This window comes from Coloeus monedula (genome assembly GCF_965178545.1).
Source record: "Coloeus monedula genome assembly, chromosome: 2".
NCBI classification, from domain to species: domain Eukaryota; kingdom Metazoa; phylum Chordata; class Aves; order Passeriformes; family Corvidae; genus Coloeus; species Coloeus monedula.
Window position 1 is genome coordinate 115,498,958 of NC_138782.1, and position 20,435 is coordinate 115,519,392.

A 20,435-nucleotide genomic window follows, 5' to 3' on the forward strand; every position below is an offset into this window, starting at 1 on the left:
GAGGGAGCTGGGAGGGCTCTGCCTGGAGAAAAGGAGGCTCAGGAGGGACCTTCTCTCTCTACAACTCCCTGACAAGAGGGTGCAGCCAGGTGGGGGTCGGGCTCTGCTCCCAAGGAACAAGTGGTTGGACAAGAGGACACGGCCTCAAGTTGGGGAGGTTTATACTGGATATTAGAAAAAAAATTCTTTATTAAATAGGTTATCAGTTATTGGGACAGGCTGCCCAGGGCAGTGGTAGAGTCACCATCCCTGGAGGAATTTAAAAAATATGTAGATGTGGCACTGGGGACAGGGTTTAGTGATGGGCTTGGCAGTGCTGGGTTAATGATTGCACTCAATGATCTTAGGGGTTTTTCCCACCCTAAACGATTCTGTGATTCAATGATTCTCTCCTGACACAACAGTTGTAATGGTTCAGGACATGGCACATCTCATCACACTGTGTCCTGTCAGGATAAGAACTAGATAAGGATGCTATTGCTGGGCAACCACGTGGCAATTTCTAGTGGATGAGATTCATCAGCAATTACCTAATTTTAGGCGGGTTTTTTTGTGTTGTGACTGCATTGGAGCTGGTAGCCAAATTCCTGATTTGGAAACGGATTTTCTACAGCCAACAGAATGTAATCCAAGTCAGTCTTAAATCAGATACCTACATTTAGACAAGTGATTTCCTGTCTCTGTTGCCTGTATTGAGTCACTCTCCACTGAGCATAATGGGAGTCTAGACTCTGTTGTAGACATGTCCATTTAGGTTTGAATTTGGTGCTAAATTTCTTCCTATTCTGTTCACCAGTGGGATGAGAACCTTCTGAGAACTAATTAGAGGCAATAACTTGAAGCCTCTTGTCCATTTATTGTTATTATCTTTCTAATATGCCTGAGATCATTTTGGGCCTGTGATCCAGAGCACGTAACCAGAGCAGGGTACCTTAAAGGCTGTCTTGTCACTGGAATATTTTTAAATTGTTAATATAAAATCCTACTCAGGCAAAGCTCTGTAGTTCATGCAAGACAACTCAAAACCAACTGGGTTTATCTGAACCTGTCTCCATTAGGATCTTGTGTTGACTTTACTGTTTGATTTAGCAATCAGCTATAAAAGACAACATTTTGGAAGCCAGTCTAATGAAGATACTTAGAGTGATGTTCTTCCAACCACATGTTTGAATCTGAGAAAATTACTTCAGGCTTTATTGTTGATGGGAATAGTGTGAGTCATCTGACCTATTTTAGATGTCCATTTTGGAGTGGTGAATTGCAGATGAAATGCTGATTTCTCCCCTTTGAGTACCAGAGGAGCAGAGGGGGATTAGTTTAGATGCAGGTGACTGATGGGATTGGATAAACTCATCCCATCCCCACTTCAGGGTACAATGTTTGGCTTCATCAGCAATAGCTTTATAACCCAGCAAATGCCATGGCCGATATGGATCTCTCCCAGGACTAGTCTGCATGGAGATGAGACCAGCCACTGGAACTGGAGCTCCATTTCCATTTGAGAATGATTCGCACTGAGGTCAACAGGAATCTTTCCACTGGCTTCAGTGGGCTTTGCAAACCCCAGGGTTTCAGCATACATTAATTTAGCAGCTGGGGGCCACAATTTAGGGTAACAGCATTATTATTGTCTTTATTATCAATGTTGTGACAAAGGGCAGCACTCTTACAGCAGAGCTGGCAGATCAAAGTGAGTCACAGACTAATACAAGGATTCACTCGGTCATAAAGGCTGTGCATGTGCTGTCCTGTCCTAACAGGATATTCTTTCACTTAGTACCTGAGTCTCTTCTACTTTGGTTGATCTAGCCCAGTCTTCATTATCTCAGTAATCCATACCTAATCCCTTTGTCTGTCTCCTCCAAGGCTGCCAGTGGTCTGTGGTTTACAAAGAACAGCCTCCCCATCCAATCCCCACTCCCTGACAGACGATCTCTGTCCTTTCAGCCTTTTACCACCTTGAAGCTGCATCTCAGTAGAAAGTCTGTGGATTAAACAAATCACCTCTGGTAAAGAGGGGACTGAAAGAACCTTTGATAAGAATTCAAGGTAGACAAAAAATTTGGGGTAAAAACTGGATGTTTTTCCTTTCTGTCAGGCAGGCAGAGCCGTTGCTTATTTGAAGGAAAACTATTAAGAGAAAATTCAGTATTGATTGTATAACTGAAGCTTGAAGCTTCATTAATTAACAATTTAATAACTTGAAAGGATATTGTAGCTTTTGGGGCAAGTGAACACTTTGGAGAGAAAATAGAAGGGCTTAAGGATTTGTCTTATTTTTGTGACATTGTGGGTGCTTTTGCAATACTTATACTTTTACTCACCCCAATTCCCCAAACATCCTTTTCAGTATCTGGGAAAGATTATTCTTTTAGAGCCCACAGAATGCTTTAGAGAACACACTACTGCCTTACTAGAAGAGCCTTATGGGTACCAACAATTTTCTGCATCAAAAAAGGGATAAACCCATGTTCCCTGTGTTGTCCAGGTTGGTGTGATGTGACTTTCACAGTCAAACCAGGATCATTCAAATACTAATAACATTATTATCCTGGTCATGTTTCTACAGGAAGGAACTGGTAATTAAAAACCTTTGGGAAAATAACATTAAAGTTGGACAGCTAAAATACTTTGTTTTGTTTTAAATAGCAAGCAGGCTTCGTGACTACTGCATGCTCTGAGAAGTTTCAGTTTTGGTAGTAATGGAAACAAGGGGAATATAAACAAAGTTGAAAGCCTAAACTCAAGATATGAGAGCATATGTTCCAGTTCATCCTTTCTTACAGGTTTCTTGTGTTGCTTAGAATGTCTGTCAGAACAGGATTCAGATCAAACAAATTTAGCCCCCTCAAACTGAGTGGCTTATTTAAGACACCTCTCTGGGTTCTCTGTAATCACAGAATGGTTTGGGTTGGATGAGACCTTAAAAATCATCTTATGCCACCCCCCTGCCATGGGCAGGGACATCTTCCACTATCCCAGGTTGCTTCAAGTCCATCCAACCTGGTCTTGAACATTTCCAGGGATGGGGCAGCCACAGCTTCTCTAGGCAGCCTGTGCCAGTGCCCTCAGCACCCTCACAATGAATCATAATAATGATGGTATTATTATTGTTGTTATTATTGTTATTGTTTTGTTGTTGTTGTTATCATCATTATCATTATTATTGCTGTTATTGCTATTATTGCTGTTATTTCTATTATTAAGTTTAATGCAAATAGACACTTCCAAATAATGACTGATCTCATCTAGAAAAGGTGTGTATTTCTCCACCAAGAGTGCCTTTCACTTCTATGATCTTCCACCATTTATCCAGGAGAAGTCTGGATGACCAGTTTCAACCAGATCTGAAACTTTTAAATGGTTTTATTTAGCTGAAATACATTCTGTGGTGAAGTTAGGGCTATAAAATCTGTTTAAGTACATGTGACAGATTTTAATATATTCAGTTACAAGCTAATAAATGTTTGCTTCAAATGTTCAGGTTATAAAAACCATTTTAACACATGTGACAGGAAAATATTTTAATATATTCAGGTACAGGCAAAAATAGATTGATATTACTCTGTCAACTCCATGCATTTAAAATGGTCACCAGTCAGTATCACAGCAATGAGTGAAAAAAGGGTCATAATTATGGCTCTTTATTTGCCTCTTGGTTTTTGTGCCTGTCGTATTCATGCTGTCAGTTTTTCTAAATAACCATAATGGATATAGATGGCCTAGAATTTCCCCTTCTGATTGAATACAGAGATTCTCTCCTGATGAGGACATGGAGTCTACAAACAAAGAAACAATGTTTGCAATGCAGACTGAATAGAAAATGCATCTCCACTTCCAAATAAGCCCAAGTGAGCCGTGGGAACCTTTGTCCCCATGTCCTGATCTGAGTTCAACAAGCCCCCAGCACCAAACCTGTGTGAACCTCATGAAATTCAGTGAGGCCAAGTGCAAGATGCTGCACCTCAGGAAAACTGCTGGTATCAACCCAGAGAATGAACTGGGAGCAGCTCTGACGAGGGGGTGCTGGTGAATGAAAAGCTGGGCATGGCTTGGCAATGACTGGTCATTTCTTGCACTAGCAGCCCCAAAAGGGAGCTGCGTCCTGGGCTGCATCAAAACCAGCCTGGGCAGCAGGTCAAGGGAGGTGATTCCCTCTCTCTGCTTTGCCTTTGTGATATCCCACCTGGAGTGCTGCATCCAGCTGTGGGAGCACCACCACAAGAAGGACATGGACATATTGGAGCAAATCTATAGGAGGCCACAAAGATGCTCCAAGGGCTGGAGCCCCTCTGCTCTGGAGTCAGGCTGGGAGAGCTGGGGATGTTCATCTGGAGAATAGAGGGCTCTAGAAGACCTTAGAACTCCATCCTATGCCTAAAGGGGGCTTCCAAAAAATCCAAAAAGGAATTTTTTACAAGGGTATGTAGTGACAGGACAGGGGGCAATGGCTTCAAACTGACAGGGGGTATATTTAGGTTAAATATGAGGAAGAAATTCTTCCCTGTGAGGGTGGTGATGCCCTGGCACAGGTTGCCCAGAGAAGCTGTGGCTGCCCCATCCCTGGAATTGTTCAAGGCCAGGTTGGACAGGGCTTGGAACAACCTGGGATAGTGGAAGGTGTCCCTGCCTATGGCAGGGGCTGAAATGAGATGAGCTTCAAGGTCCCATCCAACCCAAACCATTTGGTTTCTGTAAAAGTGTGACAGTGATTTAAAGGTATAAAGAAGAAAGCTTTTATTTGTATCCATAGTTCAGTTCTGGGGCATTAAGGCACAGAAAGATTTAATCACTGGCCAAAAAGCAGTGACAGGAAGACTGTGGCAAAGCAAAGATCTGAACCTAGCATGCCCCAGGGCCCTCACCACAAGATTTTTTTTTTCTGAGGGTGGGTTCATCTGTTTCAGTGTAATTGAGTGCAGGAAGTATTCACAGTCGCTGTTGCTGTTTTTGAGCATGGTCTATTAGAGAATAATTTGAACCAGCCTCTTAGAAGCAAGAAAATACTTTTCTGATGTACAGCAGGTTACCTGAGCAGCAGAGGAATTGATGTCATCCCTACCTGAGAGGCAGGAGGCTGCAGTGATGCTTTTCTGAGGCCCTTCCTCATCTTTTGAGTTTTTCACTGTAGAGTGGCCTGTGGAAGGCAAGCAGAGAGATGACACATTATTAGCAAAACAAACTGAGCACTGTGTAAATGTGGGGGAAAGAGCTGGAAGTTTCTCTGTGCACATACACGGAATATCCACTAAATATTTAACTTACTCCCAGTTTTGTTTCCTGTCAAGTATCAAGAGCAATGAGCAGAGGACCTGGCTGCAAGTCAATAAGACTTGTGGAATTAATCTTTTTTGCAAATTTAGTCTCTTATATCCTTGCAAAGGGCATTTCACACCACTGCAAAGGAGTGAAGTGCAAAGAAGTAAAACCTAAAGTGCTTTCCAAGGTGTGGAAAATGCTCTCTGAAAGCAACATGTTGCTGTAGCTCAGTTAACCTTGAAAACTCAAGTAATTAAAATGCCAGTGACTAACAAATAATAATTTTGAGAAAGTAGTTTTTCTTCTTTCCCTCACAGTCCTACTCTGTGCCATATTTACAGCCATCTTGAACTGGCAATTTTGTATGAGGGGAATTAAACACTACTTGGCTTAAAGGGTCAAAAGACCTCAGAAAGGAAGTCAAGACAGAATAGCTGTGACTTTTCTCACTCATATGATTATAATCTGAAGGCTGGAAAAGAGACCTGAACATAATTTGATGAACTAAAGTGACAGAGGGTTGTGACATGAGGCTTCTGGTGCTCTCCCTGCTTCCAGGGACCCTTAAACTCCAAGCAATATCTTTCACTGGATGTTAAAATCCAGGGAATTTGCCTTAGCAATGGGTTGCTCTGATAGGTGTCAGTCAGGCAGCTCTGCTCAGTGCTGTTCTTAACAGGGTCATTGTCAAAGTGCTGGTGCTGCCACCAGTTTATTGCAGAACAGAAGTTTTGTCTTCCCCATTCTACCTATAAGAGGTTTGTTATCATCAAGCCTCTGTTGTGCCTTTGTTTCTTTTTTGTTTCTCCATTAAACCTCGTGTTCCAGATTGAACAAGGAAACCTGTTCTTTTCCACCCAAGAGAAACATCTCCATGAATTTCCACTCTTATCTGCCTCTATATTTTTACAGGATTCAGTCTCAGCTATTTTTCTTTTCTCTAAATAATAAGTTGTAATCCTGCCATTTTTGAATTCCCAGCGTGGGTCTATTTAGAAATTAGTAAGAGTAATTCTAATATGAAAGAAAATTGGCCTCTTTAAGCTATTGTTGTGTCACAATGGTGCTGAGAGGCACAAGCCAACAACGACACTGCTTTGTTACCAGGCACTGGACAGAAATAGCTGGAGATTGGTCAGACCTTGAAAAATGTACAATCTCAGCGGGTCAGTCAGAGGCAGCAAGAGGAAGGAAGTGACTTGTGGAGTGTCACACAGTCGGCAGCAGCAGAGCCAGGGCAGTGCCAGCGAGTTCATCTGTAGTGCCACAGGATTGCACCCTTGAACCCAGTTGTCCGTGTGGGATACACAGCCATGCCTGCTCTGGGATCACATCCCTGGGCTGCTCTATTCCTGCCCTGGTGGAGAAACTGGAACAGGGAATAGAAGTGGGTGCACCCAGACAGTGTTCACAGCCCCCACGGTGTCAGCACAAGTGGGTTACACCGTTTGGGTAAAGATTATCAGTATATAATCAGCTCTGTCCCCAGCAGTTGTATAAACACCCTGATATCTTATCTCCCAAGACAAGATTCCAAGGGGCTGGAATGTGTTGCTTCCCAGGTCACCTTTCTCTGTAGCCACACTCCTCCTTGCCCAGAGGTGTGCTCACCCTAGAGGTGTGCAGAGGATGATGAGACAGAGCTGCTGCCCAGCAATATTCCTGTGGTCGCTGCGTCCTGGCTGCTCCATTCTACAAATCGTGGGATTTTTTCTTGTTGTCTGAATGACACAAATGAATTGTGAATAAATGGAGTGCAGGACTGAAATATGAAAGAAAAGTCAGTGGAGCTTGCTACCAAAACCTACATGTCGATAAAAGGTTGAAAAAATACTTCAGCTGTAAGAAAGTGTCCCTGTGTGATTATTTGTGCAATATCCAGCATAACAGGGCATGGTTTTTTCTTTGAGCCCTTGAAAATGAGAGAGTTAGTGCTGTTCATACCACTGTTAAACTGAGATCTGGGAGCACTGTCACCCTATTAAATATGAGCAGGTTTGCAATGCCAAATTCCATGCCATGGGCAATACATTTTATTTTTCTCTTTTCTTGACACAGTAGTAGCTTTCATTTTATTTTACCACCTTTGGAGCCGTTTCCTTTCCGTTCTTAGAGTATCAGAGTCTGTCTTCTCACGCCTCTGAAATAGCTGCAGTATGCATCGTACTTGCACGTTGAATTAACCTTTGCATATCTCATTCCAATCTCTCCCTTCCCACCTCCTGCTGTGTTTCTCCTTTGCCTTGTTTTCTCACTTTAGAGCCTTTCATTACATATTTGGGGAAAAAAAAAAAATTAAAAATTGTCCCTGAGAGGGCAGCCTATTGCCCAGTTGAAAAGAGCTGGCTTGTTGTGTCAGAGACATCTTTACTCCACATGTGACTTTCCTCACTGCTGTACCTGGTTTTTTTCACCAGTGCAGCATGAATTTAATGGTTACAACAAATAATGACTTTGTTTAATAAATGTGAGCTTCTTGCTTCGGTTCCACAGCCTTTCCCCAGCCCTGTTCCCTTCCCTGGACCCGCTCCAGCCCCTCGATGTCTTTTTTGTTCAGAGGGGCCCAGAACTGAACCCAGGATTTGAGGTATGGCCTCTGCAGTGCCCAGCACAGGGGGATATCACTGCCCTGGTCCTGCTGGCCACACTATTGCTGGTACAGCCCAGGTGCCATTGGCATTCCTGGCCACCTGGGCACACCTGGCTCATGTTCAAGCCGCTGTCACCAGCACCCCCAGGTCCTTTTGCAGCTTTCCAGCCACTCCTATCCCAGCCTGCAGCACTTCAGGGCTTGTTGTGACCTTAACTCACTTGGACTGAGTTAACTAATAGCCAAGTTGGTTGTAGTGAAAGAGCAAAATGTATTGATCCAACTGAATTCTGCAATTCCTGCCAAGGGAAGTTAGGGAGTTTGGTGTCCCTAGACTGAATTTAGACTTTGTAAATAACCCCTCAGGCAATAACATGCACGTCAGTGCAGGAATCCAGAAGAAAACAATTTAAAAATTACTGTGCTTGAGGTAACAAATACCAGCTTAACAAGACTTAGCTGTTGAAAACATACAACTCCATGAGCAGACTCTGAGAATTCCACTTAAATGCTTGTTCTGGTTTTCATAAATAGAGGTGAAAGCTAGAGAAGCTCAGCTAGAGGTCTCAACTCAAAGATGAGCTTCCAAAAGTAAAACTGCAGAAATAAACGAACATTTAAAAGGAAGTGAGTTGTAGGAATTCTTGGAGAATATTACGAAGTAGCCACCTGCAAGGAGTTTGGAAAAGGTGGCATTTTTTAATGAAAAAGCTTGAATTGTGCATCGTGGCAGAGGTGTTTTGCAGCAAGGAGAGGGCACCCAAAGGAACTGTCCCCACAGACTGTTGCACACACTCTGCTCACTTGAGATCTCAGAGTCTTCACAAAGAGAAGATCTGGACAGAGCAGCCAGAGATGAACAGGAATAACAAAGTCATGTCATCTTCTAAATGATACACAACTATTTTTGATAGACATTTCTGATAAGGACCCAGATTCTTAGCCCTCCCCACATATCAGGAGATACCAGTGATTCTGATACATGGTACCAAACACAACCCAGTATTCATGTCCCAAACAGCTCTAAGCATTGAGACATTTTATCTCTACAAAATGAACCACTACATAGTGGAAAACTGGTAATTCATAGCAATTCCATTGTTCCTATGCATTCAGAATAATCTTTTTTTTCTTTTTCCCTGTGGAAAGTAAAAATAAAGTTGTAGGACATTCTCACTTGGTGGCATGAAGTAATTCGTCAACTCATACCCTGTTTTATGCCAACAATGGGAACTTCTTTATATATATGTCTGTATTTACATCAAATATGTATAATAGTTTCATGGTGAGTTCATTTTTTGCTTGAAGTTTCACATAACCTTTCAGAAATGAGTAGGTAGCAACTTCATCCTTCCATCTCGTTTTAAGAGTACTTTATTAAATTGAAAATAAGTTTCACAAAACAATTCTAAAATATGAATGCATACACCTTACACGCACCTTGCTCCCTGCCCAGCCCTGCCCCCCCCCCAAATCTGGGTCTGTCAAGATGTATAAACTCGGGTGTTGTAAACAGATTGTCTGGATTGATCTGATGTGCAGGAAGGTGGTGATGAGCACAGCTTGCTATTGTTAAACAACACATGAATAATGCACTGGGTTTGGGATCAGTCAACTCTTCTGGTTTTAATCATTCTTTTCTTTTCTCCCATTTCGTAACTGGACTGTTGATGTAATCCTACCCCATGTGAATGCCAAGTTGAGGGTTTCACAATAAATGAAATGCTGTCTAAACCAGCATGAAAGAGCCACACAGTGTAGTCTAAGGTGCCCACAAGAGCTGGCAGAGGACTGGCTCCTGATGTAGCCAGTGGAGTCTCCAGTAATTAAATAATAATTAGCAATTAAATTCTCAGCAAAACGTTTTAATCTTGCCCTCGGTCTCCTTGCTTGCCTGAAGAAATGCAGTTTTATTTCAGTAGAGAGAGCATGGACTGTACAAGTGTGAAAGCAGCAGATCTGGCTGGGATTGGGTGACACCAGGGTCCTTGAACTGAGCCTTCTGCCATGGTTTCACCAAGAAAGGCCAAAAAAGAAACATTAAGTGAGGTGATTGCATAGTACAGGCCAGTAATTTTATCAGAAAGAATTTTATCAGAATTATAAGATCTATCTGAGAACTTTAAAGCAGACAATTCTCATCCAATGGCTGCACCTTGAGAATCTATTTGTCACCTAAATGTTTGAACTCAGGATAAGAGCAAAACCCAGGGGCAACATCCGTACCAAAGAACTAAACACTTCGTTTTCAAAGCAGATGGTGTTCCTGCTTGCTGGGAACAATCCTGGGCTCGTTTTAGGCAACCTGTGCCTGGGAATGACAGGACAGTGCCAGCTGGCCCAGCCCAAATCAGTGTCAGGAACTGCTCTGCAAATTTAACAAGGTGAGCAGTCAGGTTCCAGCCTCTTTGTGGTGATCTGGCATTGTTTAATTTACCAATACAATGGTTTTGTGTGTACTGTACTGGATTAAGTGTCAGAATGTGGCAATTTTCTACTTTTTGCCAAAGGATTTGTGTCTTATGATACTCTAGCAGACATTTCTCCCTGTACTAGTTCTGCCCAGATGCTACAGAATCTCCTCTGGGTCCTGGTCATGCTCCTCGTGGCTACTCCAAAAATTAACCCTGTCCTGACCAGAATCAGGACACTCCCCCACAATGGGATGAAATGGTAGCCTCTCTTCCTTGCACAGACCACACTGAATTCACCAAGCTCTTTGAAACTCTCAGTACTGGGCATGTTTTTGAGGCATCACCTCTGTACTTTTTTATTCTATTCTGATAAAAGAACTTCCTTTTATAATTAATACTGTATATATCCTGCCTTCCTATGCTAAAATGGGTCTTGCTTATACACCCATGGCTTGAGAGCATTGCAACAACTACGCACATTCATTCAGCTGAATCTCTGCTGCTGAGGAACGTTCAGTGAAGGACACCTGCACTGAACATCTCATGAGCAGGTGCTGGATTTCAGGAGTTAGGTGGTGTCTTTATTCCAAATCTGGGTGAGACTTTGAACAAACAGGCACTGGAGCAACTGTTGTGGAGTCTCCATGCTTGGAGATACACAAAACCCTGCTGAAACTAAAGGCTTTTAAAGTCTCCCAGATTCCTAAGTTTTTCACAGTTTCGGCTGTTATACTTGAGCACCTAAATTCCACCTAGATTGCATTTGAGATGCCTCCATGCTCTTGTGAATTTTAGAATTCCCTATCGTAGAATCACAGGATGGTTTGGATTGGAAGGGACCTTAAAGACCATCTAGTTCCAGCCCCCTGCCATGGGCAGGGATGCTACCCACTGAACGGGGTTGCTCATTATGGTGATTTTAGGCTCAGATACTATAAGGAGAAGGAAAACACAGAGGTGAGGCACTGCTGTGGCTGCTTGCCAGGTCAGAACTCTGGAGTGTCACAGAGTGACCTCAGAGTTGGTTCTCCCCTGGTGCACTACACCGGACCGAGCATCCTCTAGTTCTGCACTGGAGCAGCTCTGACAGTCCTGTCTTCGGTGGTGTGACTTTGACCCTGCTGAGCCCCTGCAGCAAACAGCTTTCCTCTGACACCTCAACTCAGAGACCCCTGCCCCAGCCTCATGTCTCCCATATTCAGCCAAAAAGCTGGAAAACAACACTCCCAATCTTCCTTGCCTTGCCTGCCCCCCCTCAGCCTGGCTTTATTTCCCAAGGCTGCTGATGGTTGAACAACAACTGGTTTTGCTCATCTGAGGGGATTTGCATTGTGAAGCTTCCTGACAAGCCAAGCAGCAGAAGGGTGGGAGAGGAGGGATGGGAGGAGAGATGCTGTGCCAGGCAGGCAGGCAGGATCGCTTTGGCAGCAGCTCTGCCTGGCTTTCACTCTGTCTCCCTGGGGGAAATCCTTCCTCTCACTCCAGGCTTCTCCCCTGCCACACCAGAGGCAGGACAAGGAGGCAGCAGAAGGGTCCCTGCACTGCCAGTACCCAACACCAGCTCACACCTGCAGCAGGCAAACCATGAGGACGAGCTCTTTGCTCCTGCAGCATCTTCACCTTTGACTGAAAACCTTCACCCACCTCCACAAGGGACCATGGAGGAGCAGTACATTTCCAAACTCCACCCAGTCGTGGATTATGGAGCTGGGGTCTTTCTTCTAATCATAGGTGAGTTCAGCTCATTTGCTTGGAGCCAGGGAAGAGGGATACAGGGATTCCCTGTCTGTGCTGTGGTCAGGCAGAGGAACCTGGAGGGAAATGGCAGCGAACGTTTCCCCACAGGCTCCCCTGCATTGTGCCTTGGAGTTGGTTGGCAGCCAGGATTAATCTCCACTCTTGGATCTGGAATCTTTTGTTTTAATGCTGAAGAATGGCCAGCACAAGTTTGCCTCTGTGGCATCACAAGTATTTGAAATAAGCTGTCAGTCACTTTCCATGACTGAACCAGGGCAGCTCACTCCATGGGACTGCTCAGGGGAAAGCAGCTCTGGGCTGACCCTTGGTGGGGGGAAGTGTTGTCCTGCTGTGTCTTGCTAGGATGAGCTGCTGCAGAACAGCAAAGTGTTTCTAGATAGCAGTTCTGGGTTTTGTAGCAGCCTGTTTGCCCTGCTGCAGGCAGATTGAAAATGAAATACAAGTGGGGATAGCTACCAGCCCATGGCTTCAGTTAAGTGTTTTCTTCCTTGTCTCTTTCTTGCATGTACGCAGGCATTTGTTTTCTACTCTTGTGGATTTGGAGAGGAGTGGAACTTGTTTAGGCATGCTTCCCACCTGAATTTTTGCTAGGATTCCTTCCTTCAGCTCACTTGCAAACCCTGGCTGAGATAACAAGGACAAGCCTATATTTTGAAGTTTTAATACTGGGGCTCTGGGCAGCAGTGCTGGGCTTTAGCACTTCAAATTTCCCCTTGTTCTGCACAGCAGAGCACAACTCAGGGTGAGAAAATCCCTGTTTACAAAACAACCAAGGGTTTTTTCAAGTCAGGGTGCCAGGTCCCTTCTCTGAGAAATGTAAATACATAGATGCAGTTGAGGCAATGGGAAGGGGCAGCAAAAAAGGGCTGGAGGCTGGGGCTCCACTTGCTGACCTTGCTCGTGTGCCACCATGCTGCAGTCTCACACCTCTCCTAAAGCACTTTTAGGCAGTGGAACTCCAGGCACAGCTTCCAGCATTGGATCCAGAGCCCTGTGTGGCAGCCAGGTTCACTGCATCCTGCAGGGACTCTCAGAAATAAAGCAGTGAGCTGAATTGGGAACAGGTGGTGTATTTATCCATAGCTCTGCCACCTCACTGGGGCTGCATGTTTCTGCCCTGAAATGATGTTTTTGTTAGGAACAAGGCCAGGGCATGGGCTGCAGCACTCACCACCAGCTATTTGATTACTGGCCCGCAGTTACAATTCTGTCCTGTGGGACGGAGGGGAAGAGCTTCTGTCATGGTAAAAGAGGGGCTGGGCCTGGATGTCACCTGATGGCAGAGCTGCTTCCTACCTCTTGTTTAGGGGTTGGGCTCTTACAGAAGAAAGTGAACTGGATTCATTTTGCTCCTGAAGCCTGAGGATGTTCCATTTTGGGAACCTCACTGCAAGAAACAGAATGAGGGGCTGGAGTATGTCCAGAGAAGGGAACGGAGCTGGGAAAGGGGCTGGAGCACAAGTCTGATGAGGAGCAGCTGAGGGAGATGGGGGGTGCTCAGCCTGGAGAAAAGGAGGCTCAGGGGGAACCTTCTGGCTCTGCACAACTCCCTGACAGGAGGGTGCAGCCAGGTGGGGTCGGGCTCTGCTCCCAAATAACAAGCAACAGGACAAGAAGAAATGGCTTCAAGTTGCACCAGGGCAGGTTTATACCGGATGTTAGGAAACATTCCTTCATGGAAGGGATTGTGATGCATTGGAACAGGCTGCCCAGAGCAGTGGTGGAGTCACCACCCCTGGGAGGATTTAAAAGCTGTGTGGATGTGGCACTTGAGGACATGGTTTAGAGGCAGCCTGGTCAGTGCTGGGGAATGGTTGGACCCGATGATCTTAGGGGTCTTTTCCAACCCAAAGGATTCTATGGTTCCATGATTCCCTGTCCCAGCCTGTGGAGAGTGCTCTGCCCACCAAGCCACAGGTTGCTCTGTCAGCACATGGCCAAGCCCCCGTGGGCATCATCCTGTGTGTGCAGGCACAGAGATCCTGAGAGCTCAGGGAGCTCTTCCAGTGCATCCAGAGGTGGCAAGTGAACGTGTGTGGTTAGAAAGTGAATGAATGAGGGATGTGGGGTCTCAGATTTGTGTCCCCATTTTGGTTAAGCCTTCTCTTGACACCTCTGTGGTTTTTGTACTTTTGCTGATATATTTATTCCATTTTGCTGCACATGCCTCTGTTAACCCCTCTGTGGGCACTTCAAGTGGTACCTGTGAGCAAATGCAGCCTTCCTGCACTCACAGCCACAAGGGAACATGACAGAATCTTTTTTTGTCTCCCTCTTTCACATCTCACTTTAGAGGACACCTTCTCAGGAAAATCAAAATTTTTTGATCAAAAATGCTGCTCCAGCACCATGTTCACTTGAAAGAAGAGAGAAAATGAGTTGTTTGGTGCATGTACTTCTGACACTGCTGTCACCAGCACTTTGAAATCCTGTGGCACATCTGAATAATGTATGTCTGACAGGTCCTTTTGCAAAGCAAGCTCTGGGTCTTGTTGCACACCCCTGCCTAAACAATTCTCAAGGTCCCACTGCTCTCAGAGACCACCAGAACAGTCACACTATTTCCCAGGGATCAGCAAGGATCCTGAGCTGCCCAGCCAGCACATGCCGGGCACTGAGGCAGCTGAGAGTCAGTGCTGGGGCTCCAGTGCGAGATGAGAGAAGTCACACAGAGGAGAGGCTTTGGGAAGTGCAGGACACCAGGTGAGAGGAGGGGACAGGCAGGTGGGACAGCTGGAGTACTTCACCAAGAAGGAGAAATAAGGATATTTTTTCTCAGCACAAGAAATACGTGGACCTGCTAGAGTGGGTCCAGAGGAGGCCACAAAGGTGCTCTGAGGGCTGCAGCCACTTTGCTCCGGAGACAGGCTGGGAGAGCTGGGGAGTTCTCCCTGGAAAAGGCTACAGGGAGACCTCATTTTGTCCTTCCAGTACTTAAAGGTGGCTTATAAAAAAGACAGAAAGTGACTTTTTACACAGGCAGACAGAGACAGGACATTCCAAACCCTGCCATAGACAGGGACATCTTCCACCATCCCAGATTGCTCCAAGCCCTGTCCAACCCAGCCTTGGACACTTCCAGGCCTGGGGCAGCCACAGCTTCTCTGGTCACCCTGTGCCAGTGCCTCACCACCCTCAGAGAGAAGAATTTCTCCTTCATATCTAATGTAAACCTGCTCTCCTTCAGTTTGAAGCCATTCCCCCTCGTCCTATGACTACATAACCTTGCAAGAAGTCCCTCCTCAGCTTTCTTGTAGTCCCTCTCAGGCACTTCACATACTTCTGATGGATTTCACAGGTGTGTTAACTGTGTGATACTCTTGTCTGTGCTGATCCTTCCCTTTCAGCCATCCTGACGATCCTTGGGAATTCAGCTGTCCTTGCCACGGCTGTGAAACGCTCTTCCCTGCTGAAGTCACCAGAGCTGCTCACAGTGAACCTGGCAGTGGCAGACATTGGGATGGCCCTCAGCATGTACCCACTGGCCATCGCCTCTGCCTGGAACCACGCCTGGCTGGGGGGAGATGCCTCCTGTGTTTACTATGCCCTGATGGGTTTCCTGTTCGGGGTCTGCAGCATGATGACCCTGTGTGCCATGGCCGTGATCCGATTCCTCGTCACCAACTCATCCAAATCCAACGGTGAGTGAATCGCCGCTCTGGTCACCTGGTGGTGCTGTGTTGGGGCTGGGCTGCTCAGGGAGGTGCTTTGTGGAATATGGCATGGAATATCAGGTCAGTAGCAGCAGAAAAAGCCTCAATTTTTAGTGCATTATCAAATCCTGGTGTTCCCAGAAGAATTTGATTAAATTCTTTGTTACACAGTGAGGTTTTCCACTTCTCAGTTTTGCCAAGTGAAACTACTGAGAATGGAGAACACAAATGTTTTCCTGGACCAGACTGCCTTCCCTTTCTGCTTGTATCCCAGCAGATACACTGGAATTTGAAAGGAAGGAATATTCTTCTGGCATTCCTGGGCTGGGACCACAGCACATTTGAGGTGAAATTGATCTTGTAAAGCTCCCTGTGTTACTAAGCTCTAGATGAGCACTGAGGGCTGTATTCAGGTCTCACCCAACACACTGACACTGTTTCTCTAGAAGCCCAAAGGTTAGGGAACTGCAGCAGCAGCCCAGGTGTATCTGTAGCCACCATCCTTCTGGTTGAGGAGAAGTTGTGGCAACCCACGTGGCTGGGATGGGATCCATCTACGCTTGCTCTTCCTCTTTCTTGCAGGTAACAAAATCACCAAGAACACCGTCTGCATCCTGATCACTTTCATCTGGCTCTACTCCTTGCTCTGGGCCATCCTGCCCTTGCTGGGCTGGGGCTACTACGGCCCTGAGCCCTTTGGCATCTCTTGTACCATAGCCTGGAGCAAGTTCCACAACTCCCCCAATGGTTTCTCATTCATCCTGAGCATGTTCCTCCTGTGCACAGTCCTGCCTGCGCTGACCATCATTGCCTGTTACTTGGGGATTGCCTGGAAGGTTCATAAAGCATACCAAGAGATCCAGAATATTGACAGGATCCCTAATGCAGCCAAGCTGGAGAAGAAGCTGACCCTGGTGAGTTGTCCCCGTGATGGGAAGAGAGTGCAGTAATCAGGAGCTGGCAGAGAGCTGGCTCTGCTCATGCACAGCTCACAGAACAGAGAGCTACACAGAAATTCTGTATGGAAACAGGATTTCAATATATTAATATTAAATATTCTTTTTTATTATTATTATTACTATTATTTTTATTAACTTTTTTTTTCAAATATGCACTTCAGTTGTGCATTTCTTGTGGAAAAGCAGAATTGATCCAAGCTTTCTAGAGGCCAGTCCTAGACTCACTGAATCATTAAGGTTAGAAAAGGCCTTTAAGATGTCAAGTCCAACCATTAATTCAGCACTGCGAGGTCCACCACTTAACCATCACCCTAAGCACCACAGCTACACATTTTTTTAATACTACTAGGGATGGTGACTCCACCACTGCCCTGGGCAGCCTGTCCCAATGACTGACAACCCTTCCAGTGAAGAAATGCTTCCTAATAACCAATCTAAACATCCCCTGGTGATTCCTTAGGTTTTAACTTTTATATTTTTCAAATCCTGTACTCCCTAGTGTGTAACTCTGAAGTTTCTTGTGGCCTGTTAGCTGCTGTTCTCTTATGCTGGTTAGACATAACAAACCTCTCTAGGTTTCCACCTCAAGGACACCAGGCCCCGAAATGTGTAAACTAAAAGCCTCTGAGAGGGGGGCAAACTTGAGGTAATTCCAACATGAACTGAAGTTATAATTGGACAATTAACCCTGATATGTAAACGAACCAAACTTATAAGAGTGTGAAGAACTCATGACCTGGGATCCATCTTGGGTGTAGCCTTTGTCCTGTCTAAGGCATACCTTTGAAGGCCCTTCAAATAAATACCTACCTTTATTCCCTTATTCTTGTCTAGTCTCTGTTTTTAGGTGGCCATCTCAGGCATCCCCAGTGCAACCTGAAGACATTTCCTCTTGTCCTTTCATTTTTTAACTGGGAGCAGAGCCCGACCCCCACTTGGCTGCACCCTCCTGTCAGGGAGTTGTGCAGAGCCAGAAGGTTCCTCCTGAGCCTCCTTTTCTCCAGGCTGAGCACCCCCACCTCCCTCAGCTGCTCCTCATCAGACTTGTGCTCCAGCCCCTTCCCCAGCTCCATTCCTTTCTCTGGACATGCTCCAGCCCCTCAATGTCTCTCTTGTCACGAGGGCCCAGCAAGCACAGCTTCAGGTGTTGCAGGTTCAGGTGTGGTCCCACCCACACCTCATGTGCCAGAATATCCAACCCTGTCCATGCCAGCTGCCAACAGCCGCCCTGTGTTCCCTTGCAGATGGCTGTGCTCATCTCAGTGGGGTTCCTGAGCTCCTGGACTCCCTATGCAGCTGCCAGCTTCTGGTCCATCTTTAACTCCAGCGACTCCCTGCAGCCTGTGGTGACGCTGCTGCCCTGCCTGTTTGCCAAGTCCTCCACAGCCTACAACCCTTTCATTTACTACGTCTTCAGCAAGACCTTCCGCTGCGAGGTTAGGAAGCTGCAGTGCTGCTGTGGCTGGAGGGTTCACTACTTCAGCTCCGACAACTCCACGGAGCATCCCGTGTCCACCATGTGGAGCGGCAGGGACAACGTCCGTCTGTCTGCGGCGGCCAAGGCGGAGAACCCGGCAGCTGCAGCCAGGGCTTCACAGCACAGGTCAAACCTGGCCTCGCTCCCAGGTCCAAAGGAACAGGGGTGCAGCAAATGAGGTTGTCATTGCGTATCTCATGGCAATACAGAGGTTCAAGTATATATTTTTAAGCAACTCTCAAATATTGTCTTTAAGCCTCGCAGCAAAAAAAAAAAAAAATCTATATTTTCCCCAAGAAATTCCACTTTAGAGGAAATAGATTTATGTACCAATCATGAAATCATGTAAATTAAACTTATTTTCAGGTAAAAGGAGATTTATTATTTTTGTGGGGTTTTTTTTCCTATACTTTTGATTTCTAACACAATCTATATGCCAGCTCTTGGCTCTACCAGTAAAACAGCCATCAGAGAAAACCATAGGTTGCACACAGTGTTACCAAATAAACACAGCTGAGTGTGTAGTTTTCCAGCAATACAGACTGAAAACCATATGGGCAGCAAGAAATGTTCACTGCCAGGAAAACGTGAGAATGTGACTGCTCCCAAAAGGAGGTAGAGCTCTCTGGTTCCTTGCTCTTTCAGAGGTGCAGCTCCAACTCCTCCAAACAAGTCCAAGGAGCTGAGCAGCCTTGGTTGGATGAGGTTTGGTGGGAATGTGGCAGTCAGTGAAGGATGCCTTCTGTGTATCCCAAATGGCACAGTGGGAAGGCAAGGAAGCTCTTAGCAGGAGGAACTCTGCACTTGGGCTGTTGCTGGCTAATGTACAAAAGCTCTTCTGCTGCAGAAGCTGTTGGAGCATTTTAGGATCGTAATTGTTAAGGTTGGAAAAGACCTTTAAAATCAAGTCCAACCATCAGGCCAGCATCACCACCATGTTCACCACAAAACCACGTCCTCAAGTGCCACATCCACACATTTTCTGAACACTTCCAGGGATGGTGACTCCATCACTTCCCTGGGCAGCCTCTCTCAGTGCTTTACCACCCTTTTTCTGCATAGGATGTCACAAAGCATTCCCCAGGAAGCCTTCCTAGAAGTATCACCCTGCAGCTGCAGTCCTCCTGGCTCTCATGGCTTCTATGGGAAGCTCCTGAGATCCCAGATTTCCCCCTGGCTGGGGCACTGACATGACCTTAACTGAGAACAGAGTTCGCTGATTCAATACCACCATAACACCAGAGGTTCTTAACCAAAGAGGTTCTGAGGTGGGAATGATGAGCTCCTACACCTTAAAGATCTCTCTCTCTGACTTACTGTTTGTGATTTTAAAGGACATAAACCCCTATCTTTAGGATTTGAAATGTTGTACAAAATATGGCTTGGCAGCTGCAGCAGTTCTGGCTGCCCCTGACCACATAGAATCACAGGATGGTTTGGGTTGGGAGGTACTTGAAGCTCATCCAGTCCCACCCCCCTACCACGGGCAGGGACACCTTCCAATGGAATCTTCACCAAACCTTAGCATTAGGCTTAGTCAAGACAAGAAGACTTAAGGCACCGGCAGATTTGGCCCAGATTTTAAACAACTAAAACCAACAGCAAATGGACTCTGAGCTCTTGAAAACTTTTGTCACCCTCAAACCCGAATAATTATTTTAATTTTATAAATTACGGCTAAGGGGAGGTTACAAATAGGTTTAAAGACTTCTGTGGCTCTGAGAATTCCAGTTACAGCAGAGTCTGGATAAAAAAAGAACAGAAAATGAGGCAGGAGCTGCAACATAGATTAAGGCTCAAATTAATTCCTAAATTGGGGGTTAGGAAACAATAAGGAAATCCCAAGAAAACCTACACTGACAGTATTGCCAACTCCCATAAATCTTCCACTAGATTAAACTAGCTAGATTTGTAAAAATTTGTGAAAAATTCCTAAAGTAAGTTGGCCTCCAGGACAGTATCTTGTCCTGGGTTGTCACTCATGGATGGTCCGTATGGAATGAGGTCAGCCTCCTCTCCCAAGTGTGGTAAGGTGAAGCATCCTCTGGGAAACAATATCCCATGGACTGGAAAGTCAGGAAAGGGAAGAGGAAGAGGGGGAGCAGGAGGAAACAGCAGTAACAGAGAGGGGAGCATGTGGAAGCTGAAGGAAAATATATGGGAAGTAGGGAAGAGGCAGAAGAGCTTTATGGAAGTGTGAGAAGTTTCTTACTGTAAAAGTTGGCCATCAGTGTTTCTTCACTTTTAAAAAATAACCCGACAGGAAAATGAAGCTGTATTTCAATAACCTCCTCAGAGTTTTTGCTTTTACTTGCTCAATTGCTT

General features: G+C 45.6%; 1 protein-coding gene across 1 annotated transcript; it reads left to right on the top strand.

Annotated features, from left to right (window-relative positions):
• Window positions 1–11,921: 11,921 nt before the first annotated feature.
• On the top strand, window positions 11,922–18,288 carry LOC309570154 (opsin-5-like; the record flags this gene model as incomplete). Its single annotated transcript, XM_082276781.1, has 4 exons — window positions 11,922–11,994; window positions 15,369–15,662; window positions 16,257–16,588; window positions 17,878–18,288. The coding sequence occupies 4 exons, from the start codon at window positions 11,922–11,924 to the stop codon at window positions 18,286–18,288; spliced, it is 1,110 nt and encodes a 369-aa protein (XP_082132907.1).
• Window positions 18,289–20,435: the final 2,147 nt, after the last annotated feature.